Source organism: Anas acuta, chromosome 17, assembly GCF_963932015.1.
Source record: "Anas acuta chromosome 17, bAnaAcu1.1, whole genome shotgun sequence".
NCBI lineage: Eukaryota > Metazoa > Chordata > Aves > Anseriformes > Anatidae > Anas > Anas acuta.
Window position 1 is genome coordinate 10045843 of NC_088995.1, and position 20104 is coordinate 10065946.

Consider the following 20104-nt stretch of genomic DNA (forward strand, 5'->3'; position numbering starts at 1 on the left):
GATTCCTGTCAAAGCAGGGTAGAGCCTTTTCAGTTCATTTCAGTCCTAGGAAAAAATTATCAGATGGAAAATATTAGAATTTAATTTGCTAGGTGAAGGGCTATTTATGTTCAATGTAGCTTGATTAAACATAGTAAGAGAGAACACTTTTGAAGTGGAGAGGTGGCAGGGACTGATCAGAATTGATTGGATTTTCTACCTTCATGCTTTTATGTAACTGGAAGCAAGTATCTCAAAAGCCTATTACTCCTTAAACTAAAACAGTTTTTATTTCCTGGTAAGTAGGTTAGGAACACAGTTATATTAAGATGCCAATAAAGATCAGTTTCTAATACAAAGAAATAGTTTGATTAATTTGAGAGGACCGTGTGCTGTGCCTCTTAATGCTGTAAAGGTCTGCATCATGTAACAGAATTGATCTGATTCAGAACTTGTAATACAAGAAACAACTACATGGTTCCATAATTGTCATGAAGTAGACAAATTGTTACAGAAGTTTCATCTGGGTACTATATGTTGATACCTAATATGACACCAGGTTTGTTTTGCTGCCTTACATCTGATGCCTTACAGATACATTGTGCAAGATCTCATGGAGACAGATCTTTACAAGCTGTTAAAGACTCAACACCTCAGCAACGACCACATTTGCTACTTCCTTTACCAGATTCTGAGAGGGTTAAAATATATCCATTCAGCCAATGTGCTTCATCGCGACCTCAAACCTTCGAATTTGCTGCTTAACACCACTTGTGATCTCAAGGTTAGTGGAAATTTCTTAAAAATTTTGCTCCTGTGGTCTTCATAAACTACCTGCTGTAACTACAAACACAGGTTTGTTACTGGAGATTAATGTGATTTTTTTTTTTTATCCTGGAAGGATTGCCAAAACATTATTAGTTTTGATAAAATAATTATTAATGTTTTAGAACGCTAAGCTCTGTTATGTTGTTTCAACGAATGCATCACTGATTCCATCTGGAGGCTGGCTTTGAAACAGCCTTTTTGAAAGCTGGTGAAAATACTTAACCTTAAACAGAACTGTGTTCACCTGGGAAGTAAACTGGCAACTGTGTATTTCAAGTCTTGGATTCTTTGTGCTTAAACTGTTATTTTTTCCAGTGTTAGAAAAAGACTTCATATTAGTGGACAGCTAAAATAATGCATGAAACTCAGTGTTGATTACATGCAGAGAAATCAGTTGGAGAGAGAACACTCCTAATTTACGTTTTCAGTCACAGGTTCTATATTAGTTAATACTACAGAAGGATGATCTTAGAGCTGTTATGATTCTTGAAAAACTTCAGCTTGATGCTTAGTGGCATTCAGTAAAACAAACCAAGTGTGAAGAATTAGAACAGAAATAAAGAATAGAACAGAAAACATGCCATTCTATGACTTTGTTTTTCTTGAGTCTTAAGTACTGTGTTATCCTTAACCAGCACTTCTCCCCATGATAGCCTTTTAAAAGGAGATCAGGATTTCAGAGTACTTTGATAATATCTAAGAAAGAACTGTTTAGCAGAGGTTTCCCCAGCAGGAAGATACTGTTTGAGGAAAAGAAAGAATATCATAGAAATGGATAAAAATCTTAATGGCGTAGGAGGGATAAATAGAGATCAAGTGTTCACTGTCTTCACCCACTGAAAATAATTTAGGTGGAGGTGAATGAAAGGAGCAGGTGGCATGCTCAGACTAAGAGGACGTAGTAGTTAACTTGCAGCATTTTTAAGCTGGGGAAATTGGTACCACAGAGTAGGTATTAAGATAATGTGAATTAAAAAAATAAACACGGAGCAAGTTAGCAGAAGAAAAAACTTTTTAATGCTACCTCTGCTTTAGAGTCTCATGGTGGCAAATCCATAGAAGATGAGAGACTAGTCAAGAATAACTGGAGTGTGTTCCTTTGTACACTTCAATATTTACTCTTGGCCACTGATGAAGTGAGATTAGAGAGTTCATGTGACTTTGATCTGATGTGGTACAACTGTTAGTTACATGCTGTGTTGCACCTAATTATGCTGGTTTTTAAAGTGACTCTAGTGTTCTAATTTAAAACAAAAACAAACGACAAAAACCTCTTCAAAATATAAGCCTGTTGCTGGCCATACACATTTGTCACAATTTCAAAAAACAAACAAAAAAAAACCCTTGCTGTTCATATGCTGGTTCATTCTAAATACTGGCTGCACTATTAGATTGTTTTATATTCCTGCTGCTACTTGCCAGCCTTTTTCAAGGCATAGAACTGCTGGACCAGCCACTCTGACTCTTGCTATGGGATTTCAGCAGCTGCTGTAATGTAGACCCCTCAGGGTCTTAACCCCTTTGTGAAAGAGATGGAGTAAAATCTACAACTGTGGTAGAAACAGGGAAGAGTTTGAGTGTAGTTCTGTGCATGTGCTGCAATTAAAGAAAAAAAAGTGGTTTAAGACAAGTAAGATGGTCATGAAAAGGAAATTAAGCTCACTGGATGACAAAGTAATGGAATATGACATCAGTAAGTACTGTTCCAATTTCTTTCCAAGATATTAAAAACAGCATGGCACTGCGATGTGCGCTTTCCTAGTGCAGCATATGGTAGTCTGTATGACAGCACATGCTTTTTCATAACCTGAAGGGGACTCTGGTGTTGTGTTAACACCACATCTGAAGTACAAATAACAGAATTGGTAAGAAAGTTAGGTCTTGTTGGACGGTTGCAGATTTTTTACTAACTTGTTTCTTTTAGGGCCATTCTGCCCATGTGTGTCTGGTATGTATATGTCCATGACTACAAAGTGATTTATTGCACATAAATTCAAAACATAGCGTACTGTGAAAATGGACAACTTTAAATCATGCTTTCAGAGGAACAAAAATAGAAAGTGTGTTCATTTTCAGTGGTTAGCTTCTTTCTTTAATGGTATTGGGAGACAGATCTGTTGATCTCTTACGGAGCTCAGTGTCCTAGAAGTTGTAGTTAAGAGAACTGTCTTTCTTCTCCTTCAAATGTAATCTTGACCTCACGAACATAGATTCAATTTCTAGGAAAGAAATGTATTCCTAAGTATCCATACACAGATGCACACAGTATTCAGTGATACAATCTGATATTTCAGTGTATTGGTTGCACTGTTGGATTTCATTTAGTGTGCTTAGTAAATGATCATATGTACACAAACCTCATAAATCTTCCCATCTGTTTGATACCTTCGTCCAATTCTAAGCCATATCTGTAAAAAAAAAAAAAAATTAATAAAATGCTTATGTGGTAAGTGATTGCAAAAACATTGTTTTCAAGAATTGGAAGCTAAATATATTAATAGGATGTTGGGTGTTTAAAATTATTTAATGGAGGAATTACTCCTTCTCTCTTAGTAGCATCTGTTCTGTTTCTCCAAAGCACGAAGCACTGACTGGGTCTTTCATTATGTGCACATTTTTTATTCTCTTCTATGACTTAGTCAAAATGCCCTAAATGTTCTGCCTGTCATTATATTGCCTTCACACAATTTTTCTTGTTTTGTTTTGCTTCTGATTGAGAAGCCTATTTTCTTATTGTACAGTGACTTTACCAATTAATAGTGGAATAGGCATAGTGGATTTGCAACTTTTTTTTTTTTCCCTAAATAGGGTGGCTGCTCTGCTAAATATGCTTTGTTGCCACAGGGCAAGAACTGCCTGCCCTCGCTGGGCACAGTCGGTCTCTGTTCTTCCTCCCTTGCACTGAGGACTTCAGGCAGAATGCTGACCTCTCCGGCTTCTCTTTTATTTTGTCTGGTTAATACTCCTGGTTAGCTCTGCAGCTGGTGAAAACACTGCTAACAGCCAAAAGCCTTTCTTTCTTACAGCTTCAACCTTGGTGCCTTTCTCACTGGTGGTGTTTCTTCTTTTCTGCTTAACCTGCTTCTGCTGTAGTCAGCATGGGCTTTTTGTCATTTTAATGAGCTCTCTTTGTTCATTAATCTTCCTTTCCATCCCATGTGCTACTTTCTTCTACTTGAGTTGAGAGATTCACAGACATCTTCTTAAATTCAGTTCTTTCTTCTCGCACTGGACTGGATGGAGCCTTTCTTTTGCCTTAATAATAACAAATCATAGCAGTTTGCTCGTGTATTCCTTTAATTCTGCGAAATCTGTAGTCTCATTTAGCTTTTTTTTTTTTGTGAGGCTAGGAGGAAGAGGTTGCAAAAAGTTTGTCTGCCTAATTATTTTCTGAAGTCCATAAGGTTGTCCTCTACAGTTTCTTCACCTCTGTTTTTCCAGAAGGCTTTTCTGATTATTTGTGTCGGTTCTCTTTATGTAAACTGCTAATTGCATACAAGGCAGTTTGCCCTGTCTGCATAGCCTTGGGAAAACCTTGACATGCTTAAAAGGGTTCTTGTTCTTTGTTGTTTTCCAAGGATGCTTTTTAAATTTTATTATTATATGTAACTGGAGTCAAATATCTGAGTCGTCCAATGCAGGCTGGCTTCTGAGTTTCATCACTGCCTTTACATCAGTCCCTCTGTTTAACGGTCTCCTGCCAAATGTTATATTTCAGATGTAGCTTTTGCTCAGTTGAATCACTTCTTCCTTAACTGAGCTATATCAGTTGTTTCGTAGGCTGTCTCTCAAGGAAAATAAAGGAGTAGGTTGTCAGGGTGCAGTGAGGCTACTGCATTTTTGGTAGGGTTACCCACTACATTAACTGTAACATATGATTTCACATTTTTAATACAGTCAGTGTGCAAAATTAACTATCAAGTAGTAAATTATTATAAAATATGTTCATCAGAGGAACCTCCTAATTGTTTGCTACCCCTACATCTGATGCTTTGTTTTTTAAAGAGGGCATTTCAAGTAAATACACTTCATGTAGAAATTGGTCATTATCATAATTTGTTTGGTGACAGCAAAAGCATAAAAGTGTATCTGATTTGGCAGTCAACATGTTTGCATTTACCTATTGGATGATAGAAAGAACAGCTGTCATACTCTAGAACACTATCTTCACATTTTCAGTTTTCTTATTTTCTTAATTTCTCTTTGGAGAGAGTATGGTAAGTAGCTCTGAAAGCCATGAATCTTCTTTACCAGAGTATAGACGAAAAAAAGCTCTCCTTTTTGCTGAACTCACTAGTCTAAGTCAGGGATTTTTTTTTTGTTAGATTTTTTTTTTTCTGGTATAGAATCAAAACATGTTTTCTTCTGGGTTGGTTTATTTTTGTTAAGCTTGTGCTTTCTTCAGCAACCTGTATTTTCCAGCCTACCATTATCTCATGATGTTTCTATTGCAAAGATACACTGTTGGGATGGTAGCAGGGTTTTGAGCTGTTTCAAATGTGTTGGTCATCAATTCTTGCATCTTAAACTCTTGTCATTTTCTGGTAAATGTCTACTAACAAGCTGGAGCAGTATACTTTGCCATCTACCTGTGAGAGAAGCTGTTAAATAAGCCCATAGTAGAACATACACTGCGCACCAGAACTATTTTTTCCTCTCAAGCTCTTCAGGCTATTTATTCTCCTTGACCCCTGTATGAGGCCCTATCCAATTAATTCTTTATGTATTGCATCCAAAATACTTATCCTAATGTTTGTGCAATAATTTATTTCTAGAAATACAGGCTAGCATTACTGTCTTTAAGTGTTGCATCACAGATTGGGGAAAGGTGAATTAGTAATGTTGTAGTACTGGAAGCTCTATGTCTAATATGCTTTTTTTTTTCCTTTTTAATTTAAACTAGATTTGTGACTTTGGACTGGCTCGTGTTGCAGATCCAGACCATGATCACACAGGATTCCTGACAGAGTATGTGGCCACACGTTGGTACAGGGCTCCTGAAATCATGCTGAATTCTAAGGTAAGAACCATAGTGTATTGCTGTGATGCTTCTGTTGCTGGTTATTCACTTCTAAGGATCAAATTCTTCTCTGCCCTCCTGCCCCTTCTGTGCTGTTTTTTTTTGTTTTTATTTTTTTAAGAATCAGGATGCATGCATAGTCTTGAGAAAACAGGATGCTGGATTTACAGCATAACTACTCTTTTGTAATAAATTTGTGATTCCAGATACAATTATTGGATACTACAACTGAGTAAACATGTGCGTGAGTTCCCATACGCCCAGTTCCTTGCTATTCATAAGACTTCTTTCTGTCAGATGCTCTCTTTTATAGAGCAGGACAGAACTGTTAGTAATGACAACATTTTAGTGCTGTGTTCAACAACGCTTGCAAATGTTGCCTTAGTATTATCTTGATGTCTTAACTTAGGTTTAGAATGCATAATGAGGGTGAGTCTGATTCTGAAGGCATGTGATCTTTGCTGTATGTCAATCTTCCTTGCGTTCACAATCTTAATCAAGTCATCCTTTTTTTTTTTTTCCTTTTATGTGGAGTTATTCTTACATTTACCTCTGTTAAGGTGAATCCAATTTCTGTATGGTGTGACTAATGGGTATCTTTCATAAACTTTGCATTAGTTTCTACAACCACATACTTGATAGTAAAATACCAATGTGACACCTGTGTCTGTATCTTATGTTCTCCAAAGACTTTGCCTCCATAGGATAACTGGTAGTTGGGTTTGATTTCTTGTGGCAATAGTGTGTTTAATGCGCTTTTTAGAAAATAAATATCTGCTCAGTGGAGGGGTTTTTTAGGCTTCTTGTGTTTTAAACTTCCACTGAGGCCTTAAAAGTAGGGCAACTTAATCTTATTTCTGTATATTTTCATACATTTATCAGCAACTTTTACAAGAACATATTTTGTGTGTTTCTTAAGAGGTGGTCAGCTCATAACATTCCTGGTCTATAATGAGACTTTTCAGAATTAGTGCATTGAAAACGCTGTTGAATGATCACACCATGAGGAGCTGGTGCTGAGTCAGCTGTGGATTCAGCAATCACTAGCTTTTGTTGTAAGGTCCCTGCTACTGGGAGGGGATGTAGTGCACAGCAGGCTATGGGAGAATAGGACAAGGGAGTTTATAGGGCCAAGGGTTCCTGAGGTAAAGTTGCCCTTGCATTATTACCCAAGCAGTAGTGTAAATACACTTCTGAATCAGAGCCTTTCCTTATGTATAACATAGGTTATACACTTGAAAATAGTTCATTCAGTTCTTCTCAGCATAGTATTGTTTCCTGCAGTTGGCCTTCTCACATCATCTTTACTACTTCCTTACCTATTGTGTTTACAAGTCACCTTACCAAAAATCCATTTTGTCCTTTCACCTCTTCAATGCTGAAGGTTTCCTACTGACTTGTGTGGTGTTTAGATCCTGTACTATTCGGAAGTGTGGCTTTTTTCCCCATGTGTTTAGCATGCTGTTAGGAGCTATAGACTAAACAATACTCTAAAGGTTTCTGAACTTTTAAAGTTTCTTAAGTTAGTATAAGGCCCATTTCTGAAATTTGTTACTGTCAATTAGCTATAGAACTAGGGAGTCTCAGAAATTTGTGGATGGCAGTATGTACAGCTGAACTTACAGAATCCTTTTGGAAAAACATACCTATGTTTGGAAAAACATAGTTCTTGCTACACCTTCAAAGCAGTGTTTTTGATACACAATACTGAATTACTTCATTCATGGAAAGGATTGTGAACTATTGGAACAGGCTGCCCAGGGAAGTACTGGAGTCACTATCCCTGGAGGTCTCCAGGAAAAGCGTAGTTGTAGAGCTTAGTGACATGGTTTAATGGTGGACTTGGCAGTGCTAGATTAAAGGTTGGAATAGATTATCGTAGAGGTCTTTTCCAACCTAGATGATTCTGTGATTCTGTACAAGAAAAATAAAACAGCATGAATGAGCATGACTCATCTAAAAAAAATTGCATCATTGTACTTTCAAAATTTACTGAAGTATCATGTTACTGCAATTATGCAAAAATACATTTGAACAAAAATCTTGCTTTGCTTTACTTGCAGGGTTACACCAAGTCTATTGACATCTGGTCAGTAGGCTGTATTCTGGCAGAGATGCTCTCCAACAGACCTATCTTTCCAGGAAAACACTACCTTGACCAACTTAACCATATCCTTGGTAAGCTTTATATAATGAAGTGGCATTTCCATATCTGTCTCTCTCCATCTTTTCTACCACTACATTAGCTTTGGTCAGCCATTTCTCTTTCTCTTGGTTTTGTAGTTCCTTTAACCTATGCTACTATGTATGCATGAAGTATCTTCAAGAATATATAATGTATGGGTTTATAGCTGCATCTTCTGTTTCCTGTAGTGATTTCTGTAGTAAATCATTGATTTGAGGGGCAGCAAGAGGATACTTATTTATTATATCAGTAGATGCTTTTTTAAAAGGTAAAAAAGCTCAAATACACCAATAGGTCCAAGTTAATTTTTTAAAATTTCTATGCGCGAGCCACTTATACCAACCGGATCTTGTAAACAAAGTACTGATAATTGGAAAACTCAAATGCAGTTGTTTATTTATGAGAAAAATTAACTTAAATCTTTTCAGTAAAGGTAAGGTTTCTAAAAATACTAGAGTACTCTCTGCAGTTAAGACATTTAGTGTGGAATCTTCTTCCTAGCAGTTTTAATGTTGAGTTTTAGCAAGTATGACGTGACTGTTTTTAATGTACTTTTTCATTGAAATGCAGTAGTTTATTTCTTTTTTTTTTTAATAGGCATACTTGGATCCCCTTCCCAAGAAGATTTGAATTGTATAATAAATTTAAAGGCCAGAAACTATTTGCTTTCCCTACCACACAAAAACAAGGTACCATGGAACAGGCTGTTTCCAAATGCTGACCCCAAAGGTATTTTATACTCTATTACATTGTAATAGATATTCAAAAGTGGAAATGAATACCAAAATAGAACATTCAGGTCCCTTAAAACAGCTGTATAAGTCAGGTGTAAAATCATAAATAAGCATGAAACTCTTCTACCAACTTATCTTTTAAAATAATTTTAAAAATGTCTAAAATTATGTGGTATGGTGTTTGATCATTAACTTCTTTATAACAAAAAAAAAGGAAATCCCAGCTATTGTTGTCTTTGAAAGTGTAGTTCATTGAAGTACTGAATGTTGGCATTGGACGTTTGCTGTTTTTGTATGTAACTATTATTTCTTTCTAACATCTATGTATAGTTTAAGGATTGCTGTATTCATGGTACAGCGCTCTTAATTGCTCTGACACAGTTCACGTCACATGAGTTTTTTGAGCTGATAGGATAATTCACTCTTAGTGAACGTGAACAGGTACTGAACTGTCATGAAAAAGCTGACTTCTGCAGATGGAACTGTAGAGCTGATCATCCCCATCACTGGGAAAAACAGCTGTGATTTATTCTGCTTTTGTAGTGCTCATCAGTGTGAGAATTTTTTTCTGTGAGCTTCTGACAGCAAATTGCAGCCATGCCGACGTGCTCAGCTGCTGGGGGAACATGCAGTTAGCATGACTTCCATAACACCTTTTCATCTAAATCTTCAGAGTAGCTTTGACAGCAGTCTTTCAAAAAGCTGTTTGCCATCATTTCAGTAAAAAGCAATCTGCACAACATGGAGCAAGCATGTGAGTTTCCAGTGTTGGGGAAACTGCATGAAAATATTTAATGCTGATTGTTATGCAAGCCTTGTAGCTTTTTAAAGCTGCCGTTCAATGTGCTGTTAAATTTCTGTATATTCTGCAGTGCTTTGTATCTGTCCGGGCATCTTAACCTGATACAAAGCTAGAACTGCCTCGATGCAGTGAGAAATTTGAGTTTTGCTGTAAATAATGTGACAAGGAGGAGAAACGGAATGGAACTTAATGATTCTGCAAATGTCTTTGGTCGTCTTGCTTTTAGAATCATTTTGTTTCCATTTCCAAGAAAAGAAAAATGTGTTACAGCCGAAGTAGCTGAACAACTGCAGTAACTCTGATTTGTAACATTCATCCAGAGTTTCATCAGACCTCACACTCTGTCTTACAGGATCTTCAGGTTCTCTATGGGTTCTTTACAAGTTGTCTTCTACAGATTTTGCCTAAATCTCACAACTGTGAACATATTTGCATCTTTAGCTGGAGAGTGTATTCTAGGTTACTTATAGTGTACTATGAAGATATAATATTCTTTAACTTCTGGATGACATTTTCATCATTAAATAGTTCAGTTTTCTTTTCAAAATGAGAATATACTTGTGATTACTTCATTTCAGACAAGGTCTATCTTGTTTTGGATTTCTATGCCAAAAATTCAAAGCGTATTTTTGAGTGAAGAAAAAAATCTGTTTCTGTTGTAGTTGAAAGCAGTTTGTGCCATAGAGGTCTGTGCAGTTCTTTCCCTTAACATTATTTCTGACACTGTACAGTCTTCGAAAGGGTGTATGTTCTATAGGCTTGCTCCTAAAACCTACCAGATCGTGCCAAAGGCAGTTGTAACTTAGGAACGCTGATAGGGTGAGCAGAGGAAAGGCATACTACCCAAGTTAAAGGAAGCATTCTACTGTTTCTGCTGCTGCTGGTACAGCTGGGGAATTCCAGCTGTGAATTGAAATTAACACAAAACTTAGGGAAGCCTGTCTTTTCTATGTAGCCTGTCTTTAACATTGCTTGTGCTTCACGGTTTGTAGTGAATATTAAACTCTTGCTTACTTTTGTTCTTCTTAGCACTTGATTTGTTGGATAAAATGTTGACCTTTAATCCTCATAAGCGAATTGAAGTGGAGCAAGCTTTAGCCCATCCATATCTGGAGCAGTATTATGATCCAAGTGATGAGGTAAAGACATTGTTAAAATGTAAATGTTGTTGATTAAATGATACGTTATTTTTTCATTAGATTAAGGACAATATACTGTCATAATGGAGTTGAAGAATTAATTTTGTCAGTTTACCAGAATGGTTAGAAATGTGTTCACATAGCATGTGTTTATGTACTTACCATAATTACACAAGACAAGTATTTGCATTCTGGTTCCCCATGGACATTTAGAATAGTGATTTGCATATTGATAGATTTCAGAAGAATATATTGCACCTGAAGTATTACAACTTGAGATACAAATAGTATGCAGTTAAAGACTTGCAGGTGCTCTTTACATCTCAAAATTACATTATTTCTTTTTAGGCATCTCAAGAAATTTTACAGTGTTAATCTTCCATTGCAATATTTAAACTCTGCAACTCTTAAATGGTTTATTGCTCAGTTTACTCAGACATATCTCTATCAAAAAGGTAGCCATGCATTTGTTCTTTGGAAACCATAATTTATATTAATCAGGCATTATAATATAGATCTAGGAAAAAATAAACTTTAGTGTATCATTTAGTTGGGTGCCTACAAGTTAATTGTATTATTACCTTTCTAAGCAAACATCTGTACATGTTCTCCTTTGAACCATACAACTGCAAAAACAATGAAATTCCAAACATTTTTTAAATGATGAACAGTTGAACAGTGTAATTGCTAGGCTTTACTTGATGTCTGTTTTTTTGCATTCTTAATTTTCTTTGAGATTAAAAAGACTTGGTTGTGTGTAGAGATGTACAGTAGTAGTTTAAACATGCATCATTTAATAAAAAGAAAAATAAGGGAAGAAAATCAGTCTGCTTAACTTCACTCCTAACTTGAAATTGATGTTCTTCCTTTATTTTATATTTCTTATTTTAGTATTACATTTTAGAAACTCATCAAAAAATGAATAGATGCTAAGGGAGTGCTCCCTGAAAATGGAACTTAGCAGTTCACTGTGGTTTTGTTTCATAATGGCTGATATAAAGTGAGGAGAATGAAGTTTGCCATTAGTTTATACACTTAAAAGCCCACAAAACTGAACTTGCTGTAGTTCATATTATGCTGGTGGGATTTTTGGTTACTTCTGGTGAAGAAGGAGGGGAGGAAGAAATAAGGAGGGGGACAGTACAATATTTCAGATCATTTTTTCTTCAGGTAGTTACTAAGTTACTTTTTCAAATATTTTACCTTATGTTTTAAATTTTGCTATGATTCAATTTATGGTTCAATTTGGTAAACTGAACTAATAAAAGACATAAGGGACTACCAGAAGGAGTTGTTCCTTGAAGATGGCACAATATTAGACATTTTTGTGAAGCACATTATTTTCAGATTGTTTTCCCATACAGGGACTGCATGAAATTTAACAGACCAGTAACACTAAAAATAAATAAATAACAATGTCTCTCTATATTATTAAGCCTGTAGCTGAAGCACCCTTCAAGTTTGATATGGAGTTGGATGACTTGCCGAAGGAAAAGCTGAAAGAACTGATTTTTGAGGAAACTGCTAGATTCCAGCCAGGATATCCATCTTAAATTGTGCATAGGTAAAGTCACAGCAATAAGAAACCATTTGGGAAGGGGGAAAGAATTCTGGAACTCTCTGGTTACCACTAGGGAAATGTATAACCGACTGTTTCTACTGATATGCTAACAAGCTCCTGAAGTAAAAACTTTCTGCTTATTCCTTTGACATCAGTCCTATTCTGTTACTGAAGAAATGGGTTTATTTTACTCTGCAACACTGAAGTGTCTACAGGGAATCCAGGCAATTGTCTTGAGATGTTTACCTACTTTTTAGATTACATTTAAGGAATAAGAATTACATTTAATTAGTGCTTCTCAGAATAAAAGCTATGTGAACGCTTTGAAATGCAAATTTTACTAAAAAAAACAAAACTGAAAAACTTGTCAAAGGGACAGTGATCTTCATTCAAGATACTAGAGTATTTTGTCATATGACTTCAAATGCTTTTTAAAAAATTCTTCCTTAAATGTAATGTGCAGAGGAGAAACCTTTTAAACTATTTAAAAACAAACAACAATCCCAGAACCGTAAAACTTCAGTGTAACTTCCAGTACTTCTGAAATAATTGTATGAGTAAATAGCTGTCTACTTTTTCTTAAATTAATTATGATTATACTTGCTAATATTTCGAAGATTTAAACTTTCTTAATTTAAAATGTACTGATATTTGCTGTCTCTGACACTTTTATTTTTTCAAATCAATAAACTTAACTGGTCTTCATATACCATGAGGCTTGCAGGTCTCACTAGTTTCGTACAAAATTTGTTAAATACTTACCTGAATAATTTTTCCAACACTTGAGAAACTTCAGTGATACTGCTAGTGGTTTAAAGTACGTAAGCTTTGTGGCTAGACAAGAAAAACAACCCAAAGATGACAGCCTAATATGTGTTGCCTATTTTGTGGGCTTAAAAATGGATCCTGTGCTATTCTCTATGAACATTCTACAAGTACCATCTCTGCCTGGCAGTTCTAGCAGAAAGGTTAAGTTTAGCCTGTGAGTGTCTCCATTGCAGGAAATCTTAAGACCTTGACAGCACTATGTAGAAACTTTATTGCTTTGCTATAACCAGTAATTTTTCTGCACTAAAAATGGGATTTCAGTTTCTGTATTGCTTATACCTCCAGTTTCTTTTATTTAATGCTGCACTGGTAGAAAGGAAAAAAAGTTGAGGAAACTGTTGAAAATAGTTTTTACTTTAACAGGAATAACTTCTGTTGTCACTAGTTTGAATATTGAATATAATTGTGTTGAATAGCAAAGTTCACAACAGAAGTAATTTTGATTTTCAGAAAGTGTTTCATTTGTGAAGCTTACTAGCTAACATTCAAAGCTATGTTAATTATTAAAATTTAGATAAATCTGAGGTTCATACTCTTGGCTATTATTATTATTAGTTGGGCATTACCAATAGAATTAGAACTGGGGTGCAAAAACATGGCTGGTACCTGTTTCTCTTCTGTATTTTCTAAAGTGAATTCTGTACAAGAGCCACTAGGAGTACATGCACAAATTTGAAAGAAAATAACATAAATGGAGTAAGATGAAACCTGTTATTAAAAGGCCATAGAATCAAGGAGGGAGAACAAATAGCTAACATTGTGGCAAATCAGTTTATGATCTCTGCTCCTTTCCCCTTTGTCCAGACCACACTTACCTAGGTTGTGTTAGGGATTAAGGGATAAAAGGATCAGGGATAAAGATACCTATCGGTGATCCAGTGCTAAGGGAAATTTCTTTGAGTGCTATTATGAAAAGTTTATTTGGTTGATATGATGCTGAAAGTGAAGTATTTTACTTAACTTGATAATGATATGCTGGTAAATTGTACAAATCTGTGGTTAGAATTATTAGATATTCTGTTTCACAGCAGTTTAAATATAAGCAGCCCTCATAGTGAAAACCTGACCTTAGCAGTTGGCTTGGACTGCACAGTAACAAGTCCCTTCCTGTGCACTTGTACTCTCCTCCCCAGCCCCACACTTTATCAGCTAGCTCTGCTCAGTGTGTTATTTCCTGTCATAGTTTTTGATTGTAGTTTTTGGAATTAAGAAGCAATGTGAAAATAAGCAATTATTCAAATAAATAACGAGTTCACTCATTTGGAGAAAGGTAGAAATATCTTCCTGTTTAATAGTCATGTTTCTATATCGTGTCACTTAGGAGTTTAGACGGATTTACACAGGGAACAGCCTGTGTTTGGAGGGTTATAACCCACATGGATAACGAAGCTAACATTTTAAATAGCTGGTCTCCTGGCTACTTGCTAGGTTAAGGAGTTTCTCAGGGAAAGCTTTTTTAAAAATAATATGCATTGATACTGCTGACTCATGTTTTTACACACTATATTTTACCATAAATAGGAAAATGTATCTGTTTTGAAAGACAATGTTAAAACTTTCTTCACTTAAATATGTCTCTGCTCTTTTTTGTAGGACAAGGACTTAAAGGACTGGGCATGCTCAAACGTTGCTGTTCCTCTTCCCAGTTCTTTATTGTTGGTCATGTCTTGTGGCCTCTCTCAGCTTATCCACTAACTCCTTTGAGCCATTCAGGAGGGCAGTTCCTGGTAGTTTTGGCTTTTCATGCTTTCAATGAATCTTTTAAGCCTGAAGAATTGTAATTGACACTCCTATGCGTAATGCCCATTGTTGACCTGTTGCAGTACTGTACTGTAAGTGCACCTACTGCTGGCCGTGTTTTAACTGCTTGCTTTCTGGTTTGAAAGATGCAGTGGTTCCTTTCACTCCTGGATCAATATCCAAGAAGATAATTCATTAACCGATAAGAAGTTTACACCATGAACTATGTTTTTCTGACTTTACTGAAGTCGCTGGCATTTTTTTTAGAAAAGCTACTATTCAGGGCACTTTAAGTCAGTGACATCCCAGATTTTTTTTGCACTTCCTTTTTAAATAGAAATGGTTAGCATCCAGTGGGGTTTATACCATTATGCTATGGATTACAGCATAAGTCGTGTTCATGTTAATCTTGCTTATGCACTTGTTTGGGTGTCCTGTGCTGTACATATAGGTATTCTATACAGCGTAATAGCCACATAGGAACCCATCTTAATTGAATTCATCTAAGGAACATTTTTCCATGTATTGACGAAACTTGTACTTTTTCTCCCTGCCTTTTTTAAGAGATCATTTAAAGTTTAACCATGTTGGAGGCGTAGTACTTCCAAAGTTCATACCATATAGTAGTGTTTATAAGACTTGTGCAAAGAGAATGAGTGGCAGCTCGCCAACTTATATTTATTCACCGTGTGGTGGAAGATTAGCAAAGAACATAATGGCATGATGACCTACAGGTGAATGCTTTTCTTTGTGGAAGGCATCTGAATGTTGTGGTAAGCGAGAAACCAAAATATGATGTTAATAAACTCAGTCTACATACTGCATACCAATGAAATGCTTCAAATGAGGATTGATAGTTTTACATTTTAATCTAATCATTGACATTCAGAATTCTTGCAGAGAGGAACACTGCATCTTTAAATGAGAAAGTCTGAATTTACTTTTGCTCCTACAGCATGTCAGCATCTCAAGTTCATTTCTTGCAACCTACACTATGGTGATTTGTAATCAAGCCTCCATGAGCTCGTGACATGAAGTACTGTTCTGTTGTCAAGTACTATCAAACTTTTCTGATAATGCTGAGTTAGGACAACCAAACAAAGCTAGCACTAAATAATGTTTAAAATTGTATACCTTTTAATGATCTTTTCAAGTATTTGTTACTGAAATTGTATAATGTGGAGTTTACTAGGTGTTATGTTCCAGTGCAGTGCCTCCTTTTCTTTCCCCACTGCTCTCTGTGGTGAGAAATTTGCCTTGTTTAAAATAATTACTGTGCCCTCGCATGACTGTTAAAGCTTTCTGTGCAAAGATGATTGTCTAAGTGCCACATGCCTATGATTGAGAGAAAAAAAAAATCTATTGTTACCTCTGAGTTGTGTTCAACTGAAATGCTATTCAACAAATAACTTAGGAAAAATAGTTCTATTTTTAGCTTTTCATATCTCTGCTGTCTTTTTCTCATTTTATTTTGGCAGCAGTGAAGAATGGATTGTATAGACTGCTTGCTAATATGAACAAAATGCACTTGTAATTCCTGGAAATAAATTTAAATCTTATATCTTCACATTAACATAAAGAATTAGTTTTTGGTTTCCTCTTGGGTAATGTGTTCGAATGGAAATCAGGTTCAATTGCTACTGTAGTATACAAGGATGCTTGCTGGTTAATAACTCCAGGCTTCCTCATACCACTTAAGTCTGTTTTTCAAAGAAAAGAAAGCCATTAACTTAGATTTCAATAGATAAGGGTGCTTACAAGATTCCATTTCAAAATTTTCCTTTTCTTATAGTTTGAGTGTTAGTCTACCAAAACTAATTTTTAATAAGCAAGGGTTCATCTTAAAGGGCATTTTTGATTAGGAAGTTCCTGTGGTACACAAATCTCTGTTGCGTGGAACGTATTAGGAGCATTATCAGGACACTGCACAAGTAATCATTGAATTGTGGTATGGAACCTATGCTAAAAAACATTTCTCCAGAAGAAATATGCACTTGACTGTTGATACTAGTGTAGAAATTTCTTTTGATGTTTCTACACATCTTTACCAAAATGCTTTCCTCACTTGGTTTGGAGAAGCTGAAATATTTCTAGAATCTCTGCTACTTGTACCATTGTCATTACTACAGGAATCATGGTTGGAAAGATGACTGTTACTGAAATTAGTTTGTAACACCTCAGTTTTAATTTATTAAGGAAGAATTTTGGCAGCTTGTTTCATCCTTGTTTCCCAGTAATATTTTAATATTTTCTTTAATTTTGGATTTTGGGGAAGCTGGAGATTTACTTTTGTAATCTCTCTCTCGGGATGAGAAGCCAAGGGTTTGCTTTACCTAACATCTGGTGCTTTCAGGCTTTCTTCCTTAGCTATCCTGCTGAATCAAATTGGCATCCATCAATATCAGTAACTGCATTCATCTATCTTCTACTGAATTCAGTACACATTGTTAAGCAGAATTTGTTAAAGCATCAAGTGCAGAAGCATGATTTTTTTGTCAGATTTTGAAAATGGTTTAAAAGAAGGTGCCTAAAACACTGTTAGGTCAGCTATTTCATCATTTTACATTTATTTTTTTTTCCTTTATCTACTTTTTGTATTTTTAGAGCAGAGAACTGAAACTCATAATTGAAGTTACATGTATTTCATGGTAAAGATGTTTTGGGAATGAGGAATGTAAACAGTTGATTGTCGAAACATTCCAACTTTATAGCTGAAGAAAAATATGCAAACATGAACTTCTTATGGATGCTTTGGCAAAGGAGCATCTTACTCTGCTATCCTGACTGTCACCAGAATCTTCCTCATCAATATTACATATATATATAGTCTGAAGTGTACAACACACTACATGGGCCGAGCGGTGTGGTGCACTATGAGCTTTCAGGAGTAGCAGGTGGTGACATAACTCAGCAGTGGCCAAATGAAACCCAAGGAGTTTAGAATGGTTTTCCTTACAGAATGGGAGAAAAAGAAAAACCTGTTGTTGCTGCCCACTGTAATACGCTATGTTATATTTATACCATGTCGAAGTTGTTTGCTGAGCAACTGTACTATAGATTTAAACTTTATTAATATATATTTGCTTATGTTAGTGTAGTTTATATAGTCCTTGGTTATTGATAAATTTATTGTGTTGTTACAGCACAGTGATATGGTATAAATATAGGTCTATACATACAACATACTCATGAATTTGGTCCCTTGCATAGTACTTTTATATTTGTACAGCAATGTCTTCAAGTAAACCCGGATTTTAGGGGAAGTATTTTTGTAAATGCAGTGGTTTAAACAGAAAATCCAAACAATCCTTTTACTAAGTTTTAAATTCATTTGTGGTTCAAAATGGTTTAGTTAACAATTGAAATCAAGACACTAAATTAGTGAAAAGTGCACATTAGTAAAGTGAAGCTTACAATGTTTTTTTTTTTTTTTTTGTAGCATGTGCTGTGATCAAACTAAGTGAAACATTGGAGGAAATGTAAAAGTTGGGCTACCTTTGTAAATCTAGAACAAATTTCTAAAGGTTGCAGCTGGATTACTTACTATTGTTGCCTTTTCTTGTGTTGTATCAGTGTAGAGCACTCTTAAAATACTCAAACTGCTTTGTCTTTGCTTTGTACTGTTGGTGCCTTCTTAGTCATGTACCCCACAAGTCATGCATAGCTAATTTAGTTAATGGTAAGTTTAAAATTTAAGAAAAAGGCAAAGGAAGATTTTATATAAAAAACTAAAAAAATAAATCATTTTCTGTATGTTCTTATTCATTGTAACAATTAAACGTTTATATTGTGACAGATTTGTGATTTGGTTAATCTGTATAGATCAATTGTAAGTAGCAAAGGTTTATATTTCGTCTTATTCTTTTAATGTTGTAAACGTTTGTGATTTTCTTTTTTAAATCAGGTAACTTAATGTTCTGTTTTGTTTTTGGCATCTGAATCTTGTAAAAACAAATGCAAAGAAAATCATTAAATTGTGTCCCTGTATTACCAAATCAGCATAGTACTGTGCATATATAAAAATGAATTGAATTTCGCTTTAAAATGAGCTGTTTTATAAATTATACACTGTATTACATTAGCATGTCTAAAAAATGACTGTCACTTGAACAGTGTAGTAGCAAGTAGCCTACATGAATATTTTAAAATACACAACTGTGTTTGTTTTAGTGTATGACTATACCGGCTTGAAATTAAATTAGGGAAGCTGTCCAAAAAAATCACAGGTAAAGTTTACAGACGAGCAGAAGTGTTGTATCTTTGTGGCCAGAAAAGTCTTGAAAGCCATTGGTATTGAATTATTGAGCACAGATTGTTTTGGCTGTCTTGATATTAATATAGCTATAGCCCATTTCCCAGGAATTCTTGAAAAGAATGATTTGAGCAATCCTTATAGACCAACCAAATGTTTTCACTTAGCTATGAAAAAGGTTCTTCTCAGGCCAAGGTTTGAAACTTTCTGTGATGTCTGGGAGCAGCGCACTGTTACATCGTTGTAATGGGCTTTATCTGGGTTTTATTTTTATTTTTGTATTTTTAAGCCTAAAATCAAGCTGTGCCAAAGAACTGAGGTCTTAAAAGATGTAATTGGATGATGGCAGCTAAAAACTTCTGTAATTAATATGAAAACAGAAAAAACGTGACCTGAAACTAACAAGTGTTTATCAGTAACTGACAGGTCTGTGACAACTCTGAAAACTGGCTCGTTAAAATTCATCTCTCCGTCCCCTCTCTGGCTTTCACAGCAGCGAATGCCTTTTCTTCCAGAATATTACAGAATTTAATTTGGCTATAGATAGGGTTATGCATGTTCTTTTTCACTGACTGAGCTGCCTTTGTCTTTTTGTTCCTGCCAGCAGTACATTGGATTGCAACATACGTATTTCAGTGAGTTACTTCAAGATGTAACAAAACTGCAGCGTGTCACACTGGAGGTTTTGACAAGCTGCTGATTAGCACTCTTGTAATGCTTGTTTAAGTGGGGTTAGTTAAAATACACATATTTTCTGTGTTCCACCAGAATCTGACGTTGATCCTTTGAGCCTTTTTATCCCTGAGCTTGAAGTGTAATGGGCAATCTTAAACTCCTGGGGTCAAAGACTGTATAGGTGGGTACTCGGGTCTGTTCTTGTGGGCTGGGCTGTTGTAGTTAGAGTGCCCTGGAAGCTCAGCCCCCAGAGCTGGGGGAGATGGCGCACTCAAATACAAAGGCATGTGAGGAACTGCTTTCAAATATAAGCCATGTCTCTGATGCCAGTACTTTCTCTGCAGACCAAAGATGCGTGCTT

General features: G+C 35.6%; 1 protein-coding gene and 1 long non-coding RNA gene across 2 annotated transcripts in view; one reads left to right on the forward strand and one right to left on the reverse strand.

Moving 5' to 3' along the window:
- MAPK1 (mitogen-activated protein kinase 1) overlaps positions 1–18811 on the forward strand; it is a 37007-nt gene extending 18196 nt beyond the window's left edge. The window contains exons 3-9 of the mRNA XM_068653893.1: positions 574–763; positions 5711–5827; positions 7891–8005; positions 8610–8741; positions 10578–10687; positions 12124–12251; positions 14670–18811. Coding sequence (XP_068509994.1) covers positions 574–763; positions 5711–5827; positions 7891–8005; positions 8610–8741; positions 10578–10687; positions 12124–12240 — 781 coding nt within the window. The 3' untranslated portion in view covers positions 12241–12251; positions 14670–18811. The remainder of the gene's footprint in view (positions 1–573; positions 764–5710; positions 5828–7890; positions 8006–8609; positions 8742–10577; positions 10688–12123; positions 12252–14669) is intronic.
- LOC137841211 (uncharacterized) overlaps positions 1989–20104 on the reverse strand; it is a 37048-nt gene continuing 18932 nt past the window's right edge. The window contains exons 4-5 of the long non-coding RNA XR_011088488.1: positions 3165–3215; positions 1989–3026 (exon numbers count right to left, since the gene is read on the reverse strand). This is a non-coding gene — a long non-coding RNA (uncharacterized lncRNA). The remainder of the gene's footprint in view (positions 3027–3164; positions 3216–20104) is intronic.